A 14,102-nucleotide genomic window follows, 5' to 3' on the forward strand; every position below is an offset into this window, starting at 1 on the left:
CTACATCCATACGGCAGTAATTACACTCCCAGGGCAGAGCAGATCACCGCTGAGCAGCAGCCGGCACAGGGAAGGAAAACTGCTTCCCACAGCCCACTGCCTCAGCCTGTGACGAACGAGCGCCTCCCCCGGGCAGAGACCCGCTCAGTTCTTGGGTCACCACGCTGCCCGCCACCCCGAGGCTGGACAGTCGCTGCTCACCTTGCCCCAGGTCGGGGCCCCGGCCCCATCCTGTGTCCAGCCTGGCCCTGCCAGGGTCCCTCTCTCCCCTTCCCTTCTGTTGCCTGGAAAACCTGAACCACCCACAGCAAAGAACGGTGTCCAGACCCGGGGAGAAGTCTGGGCAGGGCCGTGGGAAGGAGGCCTCTGGGATGGCAGGGGACGCAGGCGAGCCCCAGCACATCTGCCACGGACCCGTCAGCTTACTGACGACACCTACAATCAAAGACGAGCTGGCCGCCTCAGCACTGCCGTGCGTGCACGCGCCGTGTGCCCCGAGGCGGGCTGTGCACGGTGCCACGGGCATGTGGACACTAGACAGCGCATCCAAGGTGCCTAGGAGCATCAGAGTCCCACGTAGGATAACTGAGTAAAATAAAGTGATTCAAACACTTGCCATTGCAGCTGAGCGGTAGACTGTGTGCCCAGAATACACGGCCCTGGGTGCCATCCCCAGCCCCTCACAAATAAGCCTCCCAAGCTGATGAACGTATTAAAATCTATCCTGTGCTTTCATTTTAATTAAATCTCACAGCGTGCCTATTTCAAGGACAATTTGCATAAATGGGTATATTAAGTGCAGCTCATCACGGTGCACCTGTACACAATTTTGAGCTATAGAGGAAGAAATATTTACTTAAACTGTAATATCTCCATCTCTTGCCAACTTATAGGCATATGCATTCATACCTACGTTGGTGCTTGACTGCTTTGAAACTCACTGAATTTAATACTTGGTGTATTTTGATATGAAAAAATATATGTGTGTGTGATACATGCTTGGGATCGAGCACAGGGCCTCACACACGCGGAACATGCTAAAGAGCTCTGCCGCCAAGCTACCTTCTCACCTCCCTAGATCTGCTCTTCAAACTAGCAGGGAAGGAGTGGAGGTGTAGCAGACCAGAAAGCCTGCGTAACTGCCGAAGCCCGTACCAAGGACATGTCCCAGGGGTACGATGGCTGTCGTTACTTGAGTTAACAGTGCACGGCTGCTGTAGCGCATGTAAGTACCTTAAAGACAAACGGGTATTTCTTACAGTCTTACCTCTCCCATTTCTTGTCTCAGTTGTTCAAATTCCTGTTTTTCCATTTCTAGCTTATGCTTCCGTTCCTCTTCTGTTCGTCGTTTTTCTTCTTCCATTTTTTGTTTTAATAACTCTTCAAAATTAATTTCCAGTTTTCCCGGCGTAAGAGATTCTTGAGAGATTGTTTTATATATCTCTGGGGAATCATCATCTACTACCTATTTAAAATAATACCATTTTTGTCTTCTATATACATAAAAGGGGACTATTTATACAAACTGGGATTACTTGAATAGAAAGGTTTCACACTGAACTAAAACCCTGATCAAAATTCTGTTCAAAAGTAATGACCTAGGGAGGAATTATGAGAAAATGTAAAAGTAATAAATAAGAGAAGAGTTGGTGGAAAATGTAAGATATTTTGTGGTTACAGAAGAAATGGTAACCATCTATTCCCCATTCCAATAAACATGAAATACTTTGCTTTTATATTAGGAGTACTTTGAATTAAATATTAATATTTCATTAATATTGAGAACATTTTAATGGATTAAAATGAATCTCCACTCTGGTAATTAAAATAGAACATTTCATTTAAGAGCTGATCTTCTCTGAATAAACAGCCCAGTATGAGCTTTTCATAAGCACATACTACAATTTCATTGTACTGATTTATGTGCTGCCAAGATAACTTTGAAGAAATAATATTTACTTAGAGCTTCTAGGTAGAGTTATAAGCAGTTTACATTTTGACTTGTTTAATCCCTTAACCTTATGAAGGTAGTTATTAATATCCTCATTTTGTGGGCATGAATGAGAAACTATAACTGTTTCTGGCTCCTAAGCTTCCGGTCTGTGCCTTTAGGCAGCGGAATAAGTCGAACACTTGTATATGTGTTCGAAGCTGCCCAGGCAGAGGAAGAAAAATAGTTTATCACTAAAGTCAGTTAAAATGTAACAAGAAAAGGGTGCAGGGTTCCTGTGTGAAACTACTTGAAAATACTCCTGTCGGTGACACAGGAAGGGTCACTTTGTGACAGGAGTCAACATCCAGGAGCGGTGGGTGAGCGCCTGGAGAGTTAGTTATCAACGGGCCCCTTGCTCAATGCGCACAGGGTGGGATGAAGGTCGAAAAGAAAGAATGGAGCGTGTTGTGGTGGCGCAGCCTGTAATCCCAGCACTTGGGAGGCTGAGGCAGGAGGATCATTGCGACTTCGAGACCAGCCTGGGCTACAAAGTGAGCTCAAGGCCAGCCTGAGCTGCATATCGAGGCCCCGTCTCAAAAAGACAAAAAAAAAAAAAAAGAAAGCTAGAATGGAAGCAGCAAGGTAGGGGAGAGACGCGGTGTGACAAAGGGTGGGGGAAGGGCAGAAAGGCGGAATGGTAGAGTGGGGTTCCCTGCTTCTCCCTTGGGGCTCGGTTCTGGAAACCTGCCTTCCCGAGAAGGAAGGGATATGCGGTCCTTCAGCCAGCCGTGCAGCTCACTGGGCAACTTCCGACGCCGCCCTGAAGCAAGCAGCTTGACCCACGGGAGGCTGCAGCCCCTGCTCGCGGTCCTGCTCCTGGCACAGGTCCTAGAGATGACCGCGCCCCGCAGCCCGCCGCCGCCTGCGAGCCTCGGAGCCCTCCCGGTGGGGCGGGTGCCTACCATGCTTCTCCTGGCTTCAGCAAAGGCCCTCTTTTCCTCCTCTATTCTCCTCCGGGCGTCTTCTTCTGCTTTCCTTTTTTCCTCCTCTCTCCGCTGTCTTTCCATTTCCTCAAAACTGAGTTTGAGTTTACCAGGGCGGTACTCCTTAAAATTCTTTCCCGTGGCTTGGTTTTCCTCCTCTTCATTGACCTAACCAAAGAAACAATTCATCACTGAGAACTGCGGTGCATTAACAGAAATGATGCCGGGCCTGGTGGCACACAACTATAATCCCAGCACTGGGTAGGCTGAGGCAGGAGGGTTGCTGTGAGTTGCAGGCCAGCCTGGGCTACACAGCGAAACCCTGTCTCAAAAAGACCTCCCTCCCAAAAATAAAAACAGTAGTTAGCTGTTGATCACAAAGCACAGAACTAGCTGCTTCAGAGTGGAGTGTTTAATTCCCTTAATATACTCAGCCAAAATCTCCTTCCCTTTTACCAATAGGAAAAATATTCTGCATAAGATACAATTTTTTTGTTTGTTTGTTTCTTTGAGACAGGGTCTCACTATGCTGTTCAGGGTGGCCTTGAGCTCACTTTGTAGCCCAGGCTGGCCTTTAACTCACAACGATCCTCCTGCCTCAGCCTCCTGAGTGCTGGGATTACAGGTGTGTGCCACCACGCCCGGTGATAAAATATTTTAAATGGGAAAAATACCAAATGGAGATTTACTCAAGTTAAATAAAACTCCATCAAGTCAAGCTCTAAACAAAATGAAACATTTCAAAAACTTCGAAGGGATCGTACTGAGCATTAACTCAAACATAGACTATACGTGTGTGTACTTAATTTGAGCCCAAGGTTAACCTACGTGGAGCCTTTTTGGTAGTAAAATGGAGTTCTCATTTTGTAATTTTTAAGGCGTTTTTTTCACTGAGCACTATGACACTTTTCCTCATACTGATCAGATTATTACCTGGAACTATTTTACAGAAAATTCACATCTGGGCTGGGCTGACCTTCAGCACTAGAGCGCTTACCTATCGTGAAGCCTTGGGTTTGACCCCAGCCCCACCAAAACCAAACACAGTATTCAAATTTCATGGTTTTGGGTAGAATTAATTTAAATATGAATTGAAAAGTATTATTTGGTTATTATATTTCTGTTTCTTTAAGTTGACTACCAGCGATACATAAAATGTAGTTATGCAACCACATACAAAAATAGCAATATTCTCATTAAATGTCTTGAGAATTTTTTAAAAATCACTGAACTTAGGTATTTACTTATTTATTTAACATCTACCTCCTCCACGAATTGCTCCTCAAGGGTAAGAATCTTTTTTAATTTTTACTTTTATTAGTGCACGTGTGCAGCATATAGTATTTTCATTACTGGGGGGGATGGTACACATGCATAACACATCTGCATTCCTTTCACTCCCCCCTCCCCGTCTCCTGGTCCCCATCCCTTTTGCAAATGACCTGTCCCCTTATTTCCTATTATCTATCTTATATTTTGCTCTTTATTTATAACTTCAGGTTCTCATAGAAGAGAAAACGTGATATTTTAGCACTTGTGTCTGATTTATTTCACTTAACATTATGGTCTCAAAGTGCATCCACTGTCCTACAAATGCAGGGTGTGCTGACGCATGCCTGTAATCCCAGCACTTGGGAGGCTGAGGCGGGAGGATCGTTGGGAGTTCAAGTTCGAGGCCAGGTATCCTGGGCTACAAAGTGAGTTCAAGGCCAGCCTGAACTGCATATCGAGACCCTGTCTCAAAAGAGACAAAAAGAAACAAACAAAAAATCAAAGCGCATCCATTGTCCTACAAATGACCCAAATTTATCTTTCTTTATGGCAGAGTACTACAGTGCTCCTTTATATTTTAAATACCAAACTTCTTTATCCATTCATCTGTTAGGATTTTTGAGATCTAATGCTTAGACTATCATTGCTGAAAACTGATTAAGAAAGTTGTGGTAACTTTACAAATTACAGATGTTCCATTTTCAAGTTCTCCAAATGAGATTGGGAACTTGTGTTTTTTATTTCAATTTTATTCTTTACTGATAAAGCTATTAATACCATACTATGAATAGTTAACGCATTTAGCAAATGCCAGCACTACTTTAAGTGCTTTCTAGTTTTAACTCACCTAACCATTTAAGAAGTAAGCACAATCACCTTCACCACTCTAGCAATGAAAGCAAGACATACGGAGCTTAAGTAACCTGCCTCTGCTTATCCCGTTAATTAGCAGTGGATGTCTGAATCCGAGCAGCACGGTTCCCTATCTGCTCTTAACCGCACTGCACGGGCACGCATGCGCGCACACACCGCACACCTTACAGGGCAAAGCGCGAATTCCTCAGTACACTGTTACTTCCATGTGTTCAAACATTTGAAAACCGCACTGAACCCAAACATACACTCGTAGTGAGAGCTGAAAATGTCGTGCAGCTATGACGCTACATACACTGCACACTGAACTGCCGAAGAAACTAGGTTTACTGAGTCACTACTTTGTACACGTCTTCATGACAGCATAAAATAAAAAGCTGAAACAGAAAATGCCCCGAAGTTGAAACTTGAAAACAATACAGGTGTGTTGCATTCACAGATATGTGTGTGTGTTCTTCTCTGTTAGATATGTACATATATATCTATGTATAACTATATATATATACATAGTTATAAGAATCCAGCCCTTGTATGCAGCCAGCACCCCTGCACGCACGGTAATAACCCTCATCTAAAGCCACCTGGCTTCCCCGGTCCATAGGAAACGAGATTTCGGTAGGAGATTCCTCACCATCTGCCGCCTGGCCTCCTCGAAGGCTCGTTTCTCCTCTTCTAAACGCTGTCTGGCTTCCTCTTCTGCTCGCTTCTTTCGGTTTTCTTGTCTTTGTCGCTCCAGTTCTTCAAAAGTCAATTTCAGTTTTCCAGGGAACGGTGATTCTTTTCTTGCTTCATTTTCCATTTCATCGTCCTAGGAAAACGTGAAACCCACCTGTTAGCCATCAAGGGAAATGCTGTTAACTCAACTACTTTAATTTGTTCTGTAAAGGAAATTACCATGACCAACGAGAGACACTTCGCCTCCTTGAGAGAGCGTCGCTGTTCCTCGCGGCGTACTTTATCTTCCTCACACGGCAGCCTTTCTTTGTCTTCTTGTTCTTTTTCTGCATCCTCAAACGTCCTCATTTTCCCAGATGTTTTGTGTGACTTGACAGGCACCACTGTTATTAGCAGCGAGTCATCTCCTTCCTGTTTTGTAAGATAGATAATTAACTTACATCTTCGTGGTAAAAATTCAGGTCTTAGGGAACTTTACCTCCATCACTGCTGAATTTCATTACATTGCTGTCAGTTTTATAATGAAAAACAAGAAATTATGCTTCTTACTAATTACTTTTAGGTATCTTTCTCGAAATTTGCTGTGCTTTATTAATCTTACTGAAACCCACTGCTGAGGAGGTTCGCGAAGCATTCCATTCCCTGAAAGGTGGGGTTAATATCACTGATCAGGTGACAAGCTGCGGTGACACTGCCGGCTCAATCGCCCCAATCCCACGCCTGCTCGTGTGCGCGTGAGCGGGCTCTAAATCAATTTGATGGTGGATGGATTTAGTTTAAATACATGAAAAAATTTCTTCACATGATTCTTTATGCAGGTTTTCAAATACTTGATAAAACTGGTGTTTAATTACAAAGAAATGAGATAGCCAATTGATTGATTAAACTTTATAAATAAAAATCTTTAGTATTTATCTATTAAAATATTCTTTTTAATTTTTAATTGATTTCAGTTAGCCCTACTATATAATCTATTGTGTTTTGTTTTCTTGGTTTTTGTGGGTTTTTTTGCGACAGGGTCTCACTGCGCAGTTCAGGCTGGCCTTGAGCTCACTCTGTAGCCCAGGCTGGTCTCGAACTCACGACTGATCCTCCTGCCTCAGCCTCCCAAATGCTGTGATTACAGGCATGCGCCACCACGCCCGGCAACCATAATCTATTGGTGCTCCTAATTTTTCCTAAAAATAAGAGAATTATAAAACGTAACACATTTCCTGAAACATTTCCAATTTATATGGCTGTAATTTAGGCACACCATCAAATTGTTTGACTTTTAACCTTCCTGTTAGATTAAAAGAGATGGCTACAACGTGGTTGTTGATAGGTGGTGATACACACTGCACTGTCTAGCGTATGAAAACCAAAACATAAACTATCAGCGCTGAGGAGAAAAAGACAAACAACGAAAAGAAAACTGTCTTTAACATGTTAGCTTTCGACAACCGCAACTGTTAGTAACAATTCAAGAAGTGTACAGCCTTGGCAGAGGGTCCCAAGCTGAGACTTGCTTTTCTAATCTAACTATGAGAGCACAATCATTCTTCCTCAAAAACACTAAGCTACACAGTCTGAAAGGACAAAAGTATAATCTTGCATTTGCAGAACCGAATTCTTTTTTGCAGTTACGGTTACGTGTAGAATAAAATGAGTTAAATAAGAGCCCTTCTCCCTGTCTTAGATTACAAGAGAGTGTGTGAATGAGACCATCTGAGGTGAGCGTTTCATGAAAGGAAATGCCTGTTTACCTCTGATCCTGATTCAGCTGCCGTGTTGTGTATGTCCTCAATCTATTGAATGAGAATTTCATATCGTTACGTTACATTGGATTCCTGCTTCCTCCTTTAAACATACGACTGAAAAGGAATTCAGCGTGACTGACAGTAAATTTTCAAATGTGTAAACTTTGAAATATTTTATGTTGCTCCAAATTAGCCACGTGTCCTTTTAAGTGGAGATTAAACCTGAAGTAAATTTTTGCATCTTGAGGTCAATACCCAGGGAGAGGCAGATTAAGAAAAAATTAAGATAACGCCTACCTTTGTAAATCTGGAAAATGAATAATGGACCAGACCCCTTGACCTGGCTGTGAGCCTACCAGCAGCAACTATTAATTTTATTAGCAGTTTAAACTGAAAGACACAGAAACATTCTTCCACGATTTGCCTCTGCCCCAACAAAAGAAAAATGTGTCATCAGCAATCAAGTAATTGTCATGATTATATTTACAACACAGGGAAAAAAGGTGACATCATAATAAAATGTGGTAAAACATTTGTGTAGGCTAACTTAGAAGGGAAAAGAATTCTGGAATTCATAATGTTTTCTCTGTATTTTGACTAGATCTAAAAAGGAAAAACCCTCATTTAAAAAGTGAGAACTCCGCTGGGCACCGTGGTACATGCCTATAATTCCAGGGCTTTGGGAGGCTGAAGCAGGAGGTTTGCAAGTGCGAGGCCAGCCAGGACAATTTTTAAAAGCTCTGGGGACGCAGCTCAGTGCAAAGACCCTGGGTTCAGTCCCGAGTATCACAGTCAATCAGTCAGAGCTCAGGGGGGCTGTTTCTGTTAAAAACATATCAGGTAGCCTGCAGGGCAGGCTAGTGTACTTCTCAAAGTAATATCTGAAAGAAGATATCTGATGTAACACTGCAGCGTTTGAGATCTTAGAAAAAGAAAACATAAGAGCAAAATAGGGACCACAACAAAGTAAAACTTCAGCACTCGGGAGGCTGAGGCAGGAGGATCGTTGCGAGTTCGAGACCAGCCTGGGCTACAAAGTGAGCTCAAGGCAGCCTGAACTGCATAGCAAGACCCTATCTCACAGAAAACACAAAAAAAGTAAGATAAAATAACTAAATAATATCAAGTCAAGATTTTCCCTCAGCAGCACTTGGGAGGCTGAGGCAGGAGGATTGCTGTGAGTTTGATGCCAGCCTGGGCTACATAGTGAACTCAAGGGCAACTTAAACTACACAGCAACTCAAAAATTTTTTTATTCTGACATCCAATACACAAGTCGTATTCAATTTTAATTCACCATAAAACCCTAAAATCTTAGGGCCGGTAAGTTCTTGCAGTCACTCATTCACCCCAGCCCCCAAATGCAGACATCCCTGTTACAGCGTTTCTGCGTATGGCTCTGCACAGCTGGAGTCTGTAAGGCAGCATGAGACTCCTGGCTGTCTTTTCTCCTTGTATTCAAAAACACAATGGAGAGGCTGGGGATTTAGCTGAGCAGCACAGCGCCTGCCTGGCAAGCACAAGGTTATGAGTTCGATTCCCGGTACCGGAAGAAAAACAAAAACAAAATACAATGGATTAGATTAGACCTGAGTGGAAAGTGCACTTAGGTTTTAAAATTAAACTTTACATATTTACAAGATGAAAGTACTTTTAATACTTTGCTCTGCCGACATATCTTTAGTTTAACAGGCCCCAAATTTTATTAACCAGGATTCTCTGGCCCCCCTGCCATGTAGCAGGTATGTGGAGTGACTAAAAAAAATGGTTTTCTTTTAGGATTTTTTTTTCCATCACTCTCTGAAAACCCTATGTCTTCATCATATTCAAGGACAAGATGTAGTCATTAATATTAACATTCATTAATAATAACATCTTGTCTTATGATTTTTTCAACACACACAATTTTAAAAAATTTTTTTTGGGGTCTCACAGTAGTACAGGCTGGCCTAGAACTCACACAATGATCTTCCTGCCTCGGCCTCCTGAGTGCTGCAATTATAGGGGTGCACCCCCATACCCAGGCCACACAGACAAGTTTTTTAAAAAACCATTGCCTTCCGGGTGTGGTGGTGCACACCTGTAATCCCAGCACTCTGGAGGCTGAGGCAGGAGGATCACTGTGAGTTCGGGACCAGTGTGGGCTACAAAGTGAGCTCAAGGCCAGCTTGAATTGCACAGCAATACCGTCTCAAAAAGACAAAAAAAAAAAATAAAAACCACTGCCTATGTACTCCATTTTTGAGGTTGAAGTGGCTCCGAAACTCTTAGTGCTGTAAAAGGATACAGACGCAGCTCAGCATGGTGGCACACGCCTATAATCCCAGCACTGAGGAGGCTGAGGCAGGAGGATCACCTCAAGTTCCAGGCCAGCTTGGATCATACAGTGAGTCACTACAGTACCTTAGTATGTAGTCAGTTTAATGCCAGCCCAAACTACATAGCGAGATCCTTTCTCAAACAACAAGAAAGGCAGGGAATGGGAGAGAGGCCATCGTCCAAGCATGCATGTGATGTATGAAATGTCACGCCCCGGTTATTCTATATAATTAATATGTGCAAATGAAAGAATTCCAAACGAAAAACTTAAAAGTTGACTAAACTCATGTACATATGCACTATTTTCTGCCAAACACCATATATTTTAATTATGAATTCTCAGTGCTGGGGATACGGCTCAGCGGCACAGTGCCTTGCTCGGCATGCACAAAGTCCTGAGTTCAATTCCCAATACCAAAAAAAAAAAAAAAAAGACCAGCTTGTCACGTAGTGAGACTGTCTCAAAAACAAACCAACAAAAAACCCTCTAAAAGTAACTATATATTCTATTATTTTGTAGCTTACAAAATAATTACATTACCTATATATGCTTACAATTTATATTAATTCTCATATATTATAATTTTATGTCCTTGTAAAATTTCACTGCAAAATGAATGTTAATGACTACGAGACTTGAATGTTTAAGTATTTTTACTTAAGACTGTTTTTAGGTTAGCGGCTATTAATACGTTTACATTGCACTAAAGTATTTTAATTAGGAAACATACTGATTAGTTTTCCTTCAGAAAATTAGTTTCAGAAGCAAATGCCCACTTGATAGCGAGGGTGTACCTGCTCGGCCCTCTTGGCTAATTCACGCTGTATTTTCCGCTTTTCTAGCATGTCCTGCTCGATTCTGCGCCTCCGCTCCTCCTCCGTTCTCTTCCTTTGTTCTTCCTGTCTTTGCTTCTCCATTTCAGCAAATTTACCTTTAACCGTACCTAAGAGTGCATGAAGAGACAGGTGCTACTCTGCTGTGTTTCCTCTTCCTGAGATTTTGCTTACAACCGACCGCTCTGGCCCCTTACCTGTTAGCTTTGGGACATAAGCCTTCTCCACTTTAGAAGACACCTCTTCGTCCTCCTCAGAAGCAAGCAGGTCCTTCATCTAGATGGTTAAATAAGTCAGGATGAACACAGGTCCCCCAGTTAGCTCAGTCAGTAGCAGCTGCCCCGTCCTCTGCCGGGGGGCGCCTTCCACCGCCCCGGCGGGGCTCAGCGGCAGAGACTGAGCCCTAGGGGAACTCAACTTCTATATCAGGCTTGGAAAGACAGTAACAATCGCTCCTTACAAAACAACAATGGTCACATCTGAAATCAAATGCATTTAAAGTTTATGAGTTGTTTCGTGCTTGAATTGTCCGTTTAATCTTTTCAGACCAAGAATAATGGCAGGTAACAGTCACAGTAAAAAGTAAAACTGCAGACAAGGGCTGCTTCTCACTACGGGACTCTAAATGAGCTCACAAACACAGGAACGCCCTTTCATCCCAGCAAAGGTGCAGTGTTACCGTGCATGTTAAGTAATAGCACTGAAGGGTCGAGGACAAGGGTGGGAATGAACGTTAGCGCAAGGATAAAGACAATAACCTCCTGCTTCCTCCTGTTCCACTCTCTCTCTCTAATATATTGTTCTTTTCTTCTTTGCTTTTCGTCTCTAGACCGCCTCTGGTTTCTTTCTTCCCTGGCTCTCTGCATGGCTTCAAACTTATCCTTTACGTCACCCTTGCCAAGTCTGGGCACATAGGACTTGGAGACAGGTTTAGACGAAGAGAGCAGAATCTTCGTTAGAAGAAAACAAAGAGAAGAAAGTTAAAAAAAAAAATAGGAAGAAAAGTAGGTAAAGATAAGAGTAATCAATATAAAAATACTTGTAGAAACACTAAATAGAAATGAGCTTGAAACATTTATTTGGACCATAACAACCTGATTAGGTAATCTCTATAACCCCAGTGTGGAAAATGAAATTATAGAAAAACAGGAGAAATTTTATTAACATAAAGTTCTTCTTTAGGAAAGAAGTCCCATTTTATGAAGACCAGTAAAATATAACAATCAAAAACTGAAATCTAATGAGAAAACAACCTGTATTTTATTGCCTCTATTGATTGGCCTTGAACTCACCCTGTAGCCCAGGTAGGCCTCAAACTTGCAGTCAGGTGATCCTCCTGCCTCAGCCTCCCAAGTACTGTAGGCATGTACTGTACCACCACACCAAGGTGAGGCCTTTTTGTTTGTTTTTGTTTTCTGAGACAGGGTCTTGCTGTGCAGTTCAGGCTGGCCTTGAGCTCACTATGTAGCCCAGGCTGACTCCAAACTAGCAGCAATCCTCCTGTCTCAGCCTCCCCAGCTAAGGTTTTTTTTAACTGTATTATTTTAGGATGTCAGTAACTGAGGTCATTTTAAAATTCTCAGTAACTATAACAAAGAACCAAAGAGAGAGTAAGAGAAAACTTATTGCAGCTATTAAAAGAAGGGTCCTCACATAAGAGTCAATTATCAGTTTCTCCTGTAATTCAAACCTGGGTGTTTTTTTAAATACTAACAGAACAACTTCTAAGACTCTCCAAGACATTTAAAATTGTGCTCAAGGAGCTAGCCATCCTACCCACCCCTCTACCACTCCCAAGTTTAGTAATCAAGCTTCCTAGACTCCAACGAAAATACTGACCCAACCACAGCCTGTGGATTTAGCTCGTCTTGTTTTTCTTTACATTATATCATTAATCATGAGCTTTTCATCCAATGAGTGCCCTTCCAACGGTGCTAGGGTCAACCCTACATTTCCCTCTTTTTTTTGAAGTTTTTGGGACTTACCTCAGCCTTCTGGGAAATCTCGTTCATGTTTGCTGTGTGTGGTTTTAGGCTGATGATGCTTTGTGTATTTTTCCACCTGCAAAACAATGTTTTAATATTTTATAAGAAGCTTAGGGGCTGGGGATTTAGCTCAGCGGCACAGTGCCTGCCTGGCAAGTGCAAGGTCGTGAGTTTGATTCCCAGTACCGGAAAAAAAAAAAAAAAAAAAAAAAAAAAGAATTTTAATGGCCCTACTTTAATATGTTATGCATTTCTGTACATAGAAACCACAAATTAATTTCTCCTAAATAATGCAAGCAAGTAATAAATTGTGATAACCTTCAGCTCCTTGTCCCAAGATTCAGGGTATAGATGACACAGGTTCATGGAGTTAAAGATGAACACATTAGGTGAAAAGGGTGTGTGTTCTGAAAACATTCAATGTATTATTCCACAAATATCAAATAGAGCAAGGCAGTTGGTCATGTTTTTAGATCTTCTATCAGTCTTCAACTATGAAGAATTTCCCATCTCTCCCTTTAATTCCATCATTTTGTTTTCTGTAATTTCAGGTTTTAAAACATATACACATTATAATTATACCATCTTCTTTTGGAATTGATCCTTTCATCAATTGAAATTTCCCTCCTTACCAGGTGTGGTGGTGCACACCTGTAATCCCAGTACTTGGGAGGCTGAGGCAGGAGGATCACTGCAAGTTTAAAGCCAGCCTGGGCTACACAGTGAGTTCAAGGCCAGCCTGAACTACAAAGTGAGACCCTGTTTCGAAGAAAAAAAGAAAATTCCCTCCTCTTACGTCATTATCTTGAACTTATCTAATATTAAAATAGCCACCCCAACTTTCCTAGGTTTGCAATTCGGTGTGCAACTTTCTATCCATTGACTTCAACGGATTTCTGTTTTTATGGATTAAGAATTTCTCTTAGACGTAGCGTATAACTGGACCTTGCATTGAAAAATCAGTTTTGATGATATCTGCCTTTTCAGTATTTCACTCATAACCATTGGGTCTACTATTTTATAATTAATTTGGGGGGACTGGGGCTTACTGTGTTGCCTAGGCTGGTCCCAAACTCCGGGGCTCAAGTGAGCCTCCTGTCTCAGCCTCCCAGGTAGCTGAGTCTACAGGCAACTGCTTTAATAGACTATTCTCTAGAGCAGTTCGGGCTCACAGCAACCTCGTGCAAGTCACACACCTTTCTCGTACATAACGTGCACAGACTCCCCCATTCTCCCCACCCCAACGCCGCGTGCAGAGCAGCACAGGTGAGAAACGGGACCTTCGCGCGGGCATCTTGATCGCCCGGAGCCCGGACAGTGCGCACTCGCGCGCATGCGCCCCTGCAGGTGGCCCGCAGCTCCGCGCCCCACGTGTGCGTCCTCCCCGTCCCCGCCCCGCCGCGGTGCCGACTTCTTCCCCGCGCGGCCGTGCCTTCTCCGGGACGCCTGGCGGCGCCTGCCCCTCCGCCTGGCTCTTCCGCCGCGGCCG

General features: G+C 42.9%; 1 protein-coding gene across 2 annotated transcripts in view; it reads right to left on the reverse strand.

The window, feature by feature from the left end:
* The window catches only part of Nexn (nexilin (F actin binding protein)), a gene marked incomplete at its 5' end in the record, with an annotated part of 21,129 nt that extends 8,444 nt beyond the window's left edge, over positions 1-12,685 (reverse strand). Inside the window, 9 exon segments of one of the 2 annotated variants that reach the window (XM_013514423.1) lie at positions 1,268-1,465; positions 2,896-3,084; positions 5,693-5,869; positions 5,956-6,147; positions 7,482-7,523; positions 10,590-10,738; positions 10,826-10,904; positions 11,387-11,578; positions 12,614-12,685. In XM_013514423.1, the coding sequence (XP_013369877.1) occupies positions 1,268-1,465; positions 2,896-3,084; positions 5,693-5,869; positions 5,956-6,147; positions 7,482-7,523; positions 10,590-10,738; positions 10,826-10,904; positions 11,387-11,578; positions 12,614-12,685 (1,290 nt within the window). 2 annotated transcript variants of the gene reach the window in all.
* Between the last annotated feature and the right edge of the window lie 1,417 nt (positions 12,686-14,102).

The sequence above is a fragment of the Chinchilla lanigera genome, unplaced genomic scaffold, assembly GCF_000276665.1.
Source record: "Chinchilla lanigera isolate Chin_1 unplaced genomic scaffold, ChiLan1.0 scaffold00022, whole genome shotgun sequence".
Taxonomy (NCBI): domain Eukaryota; kingdom Metazoa; phylum Chordata; class Mammalia; order Rodentia; family Chinchillidae; genus Chinchilla; species Chinchilla lanigera.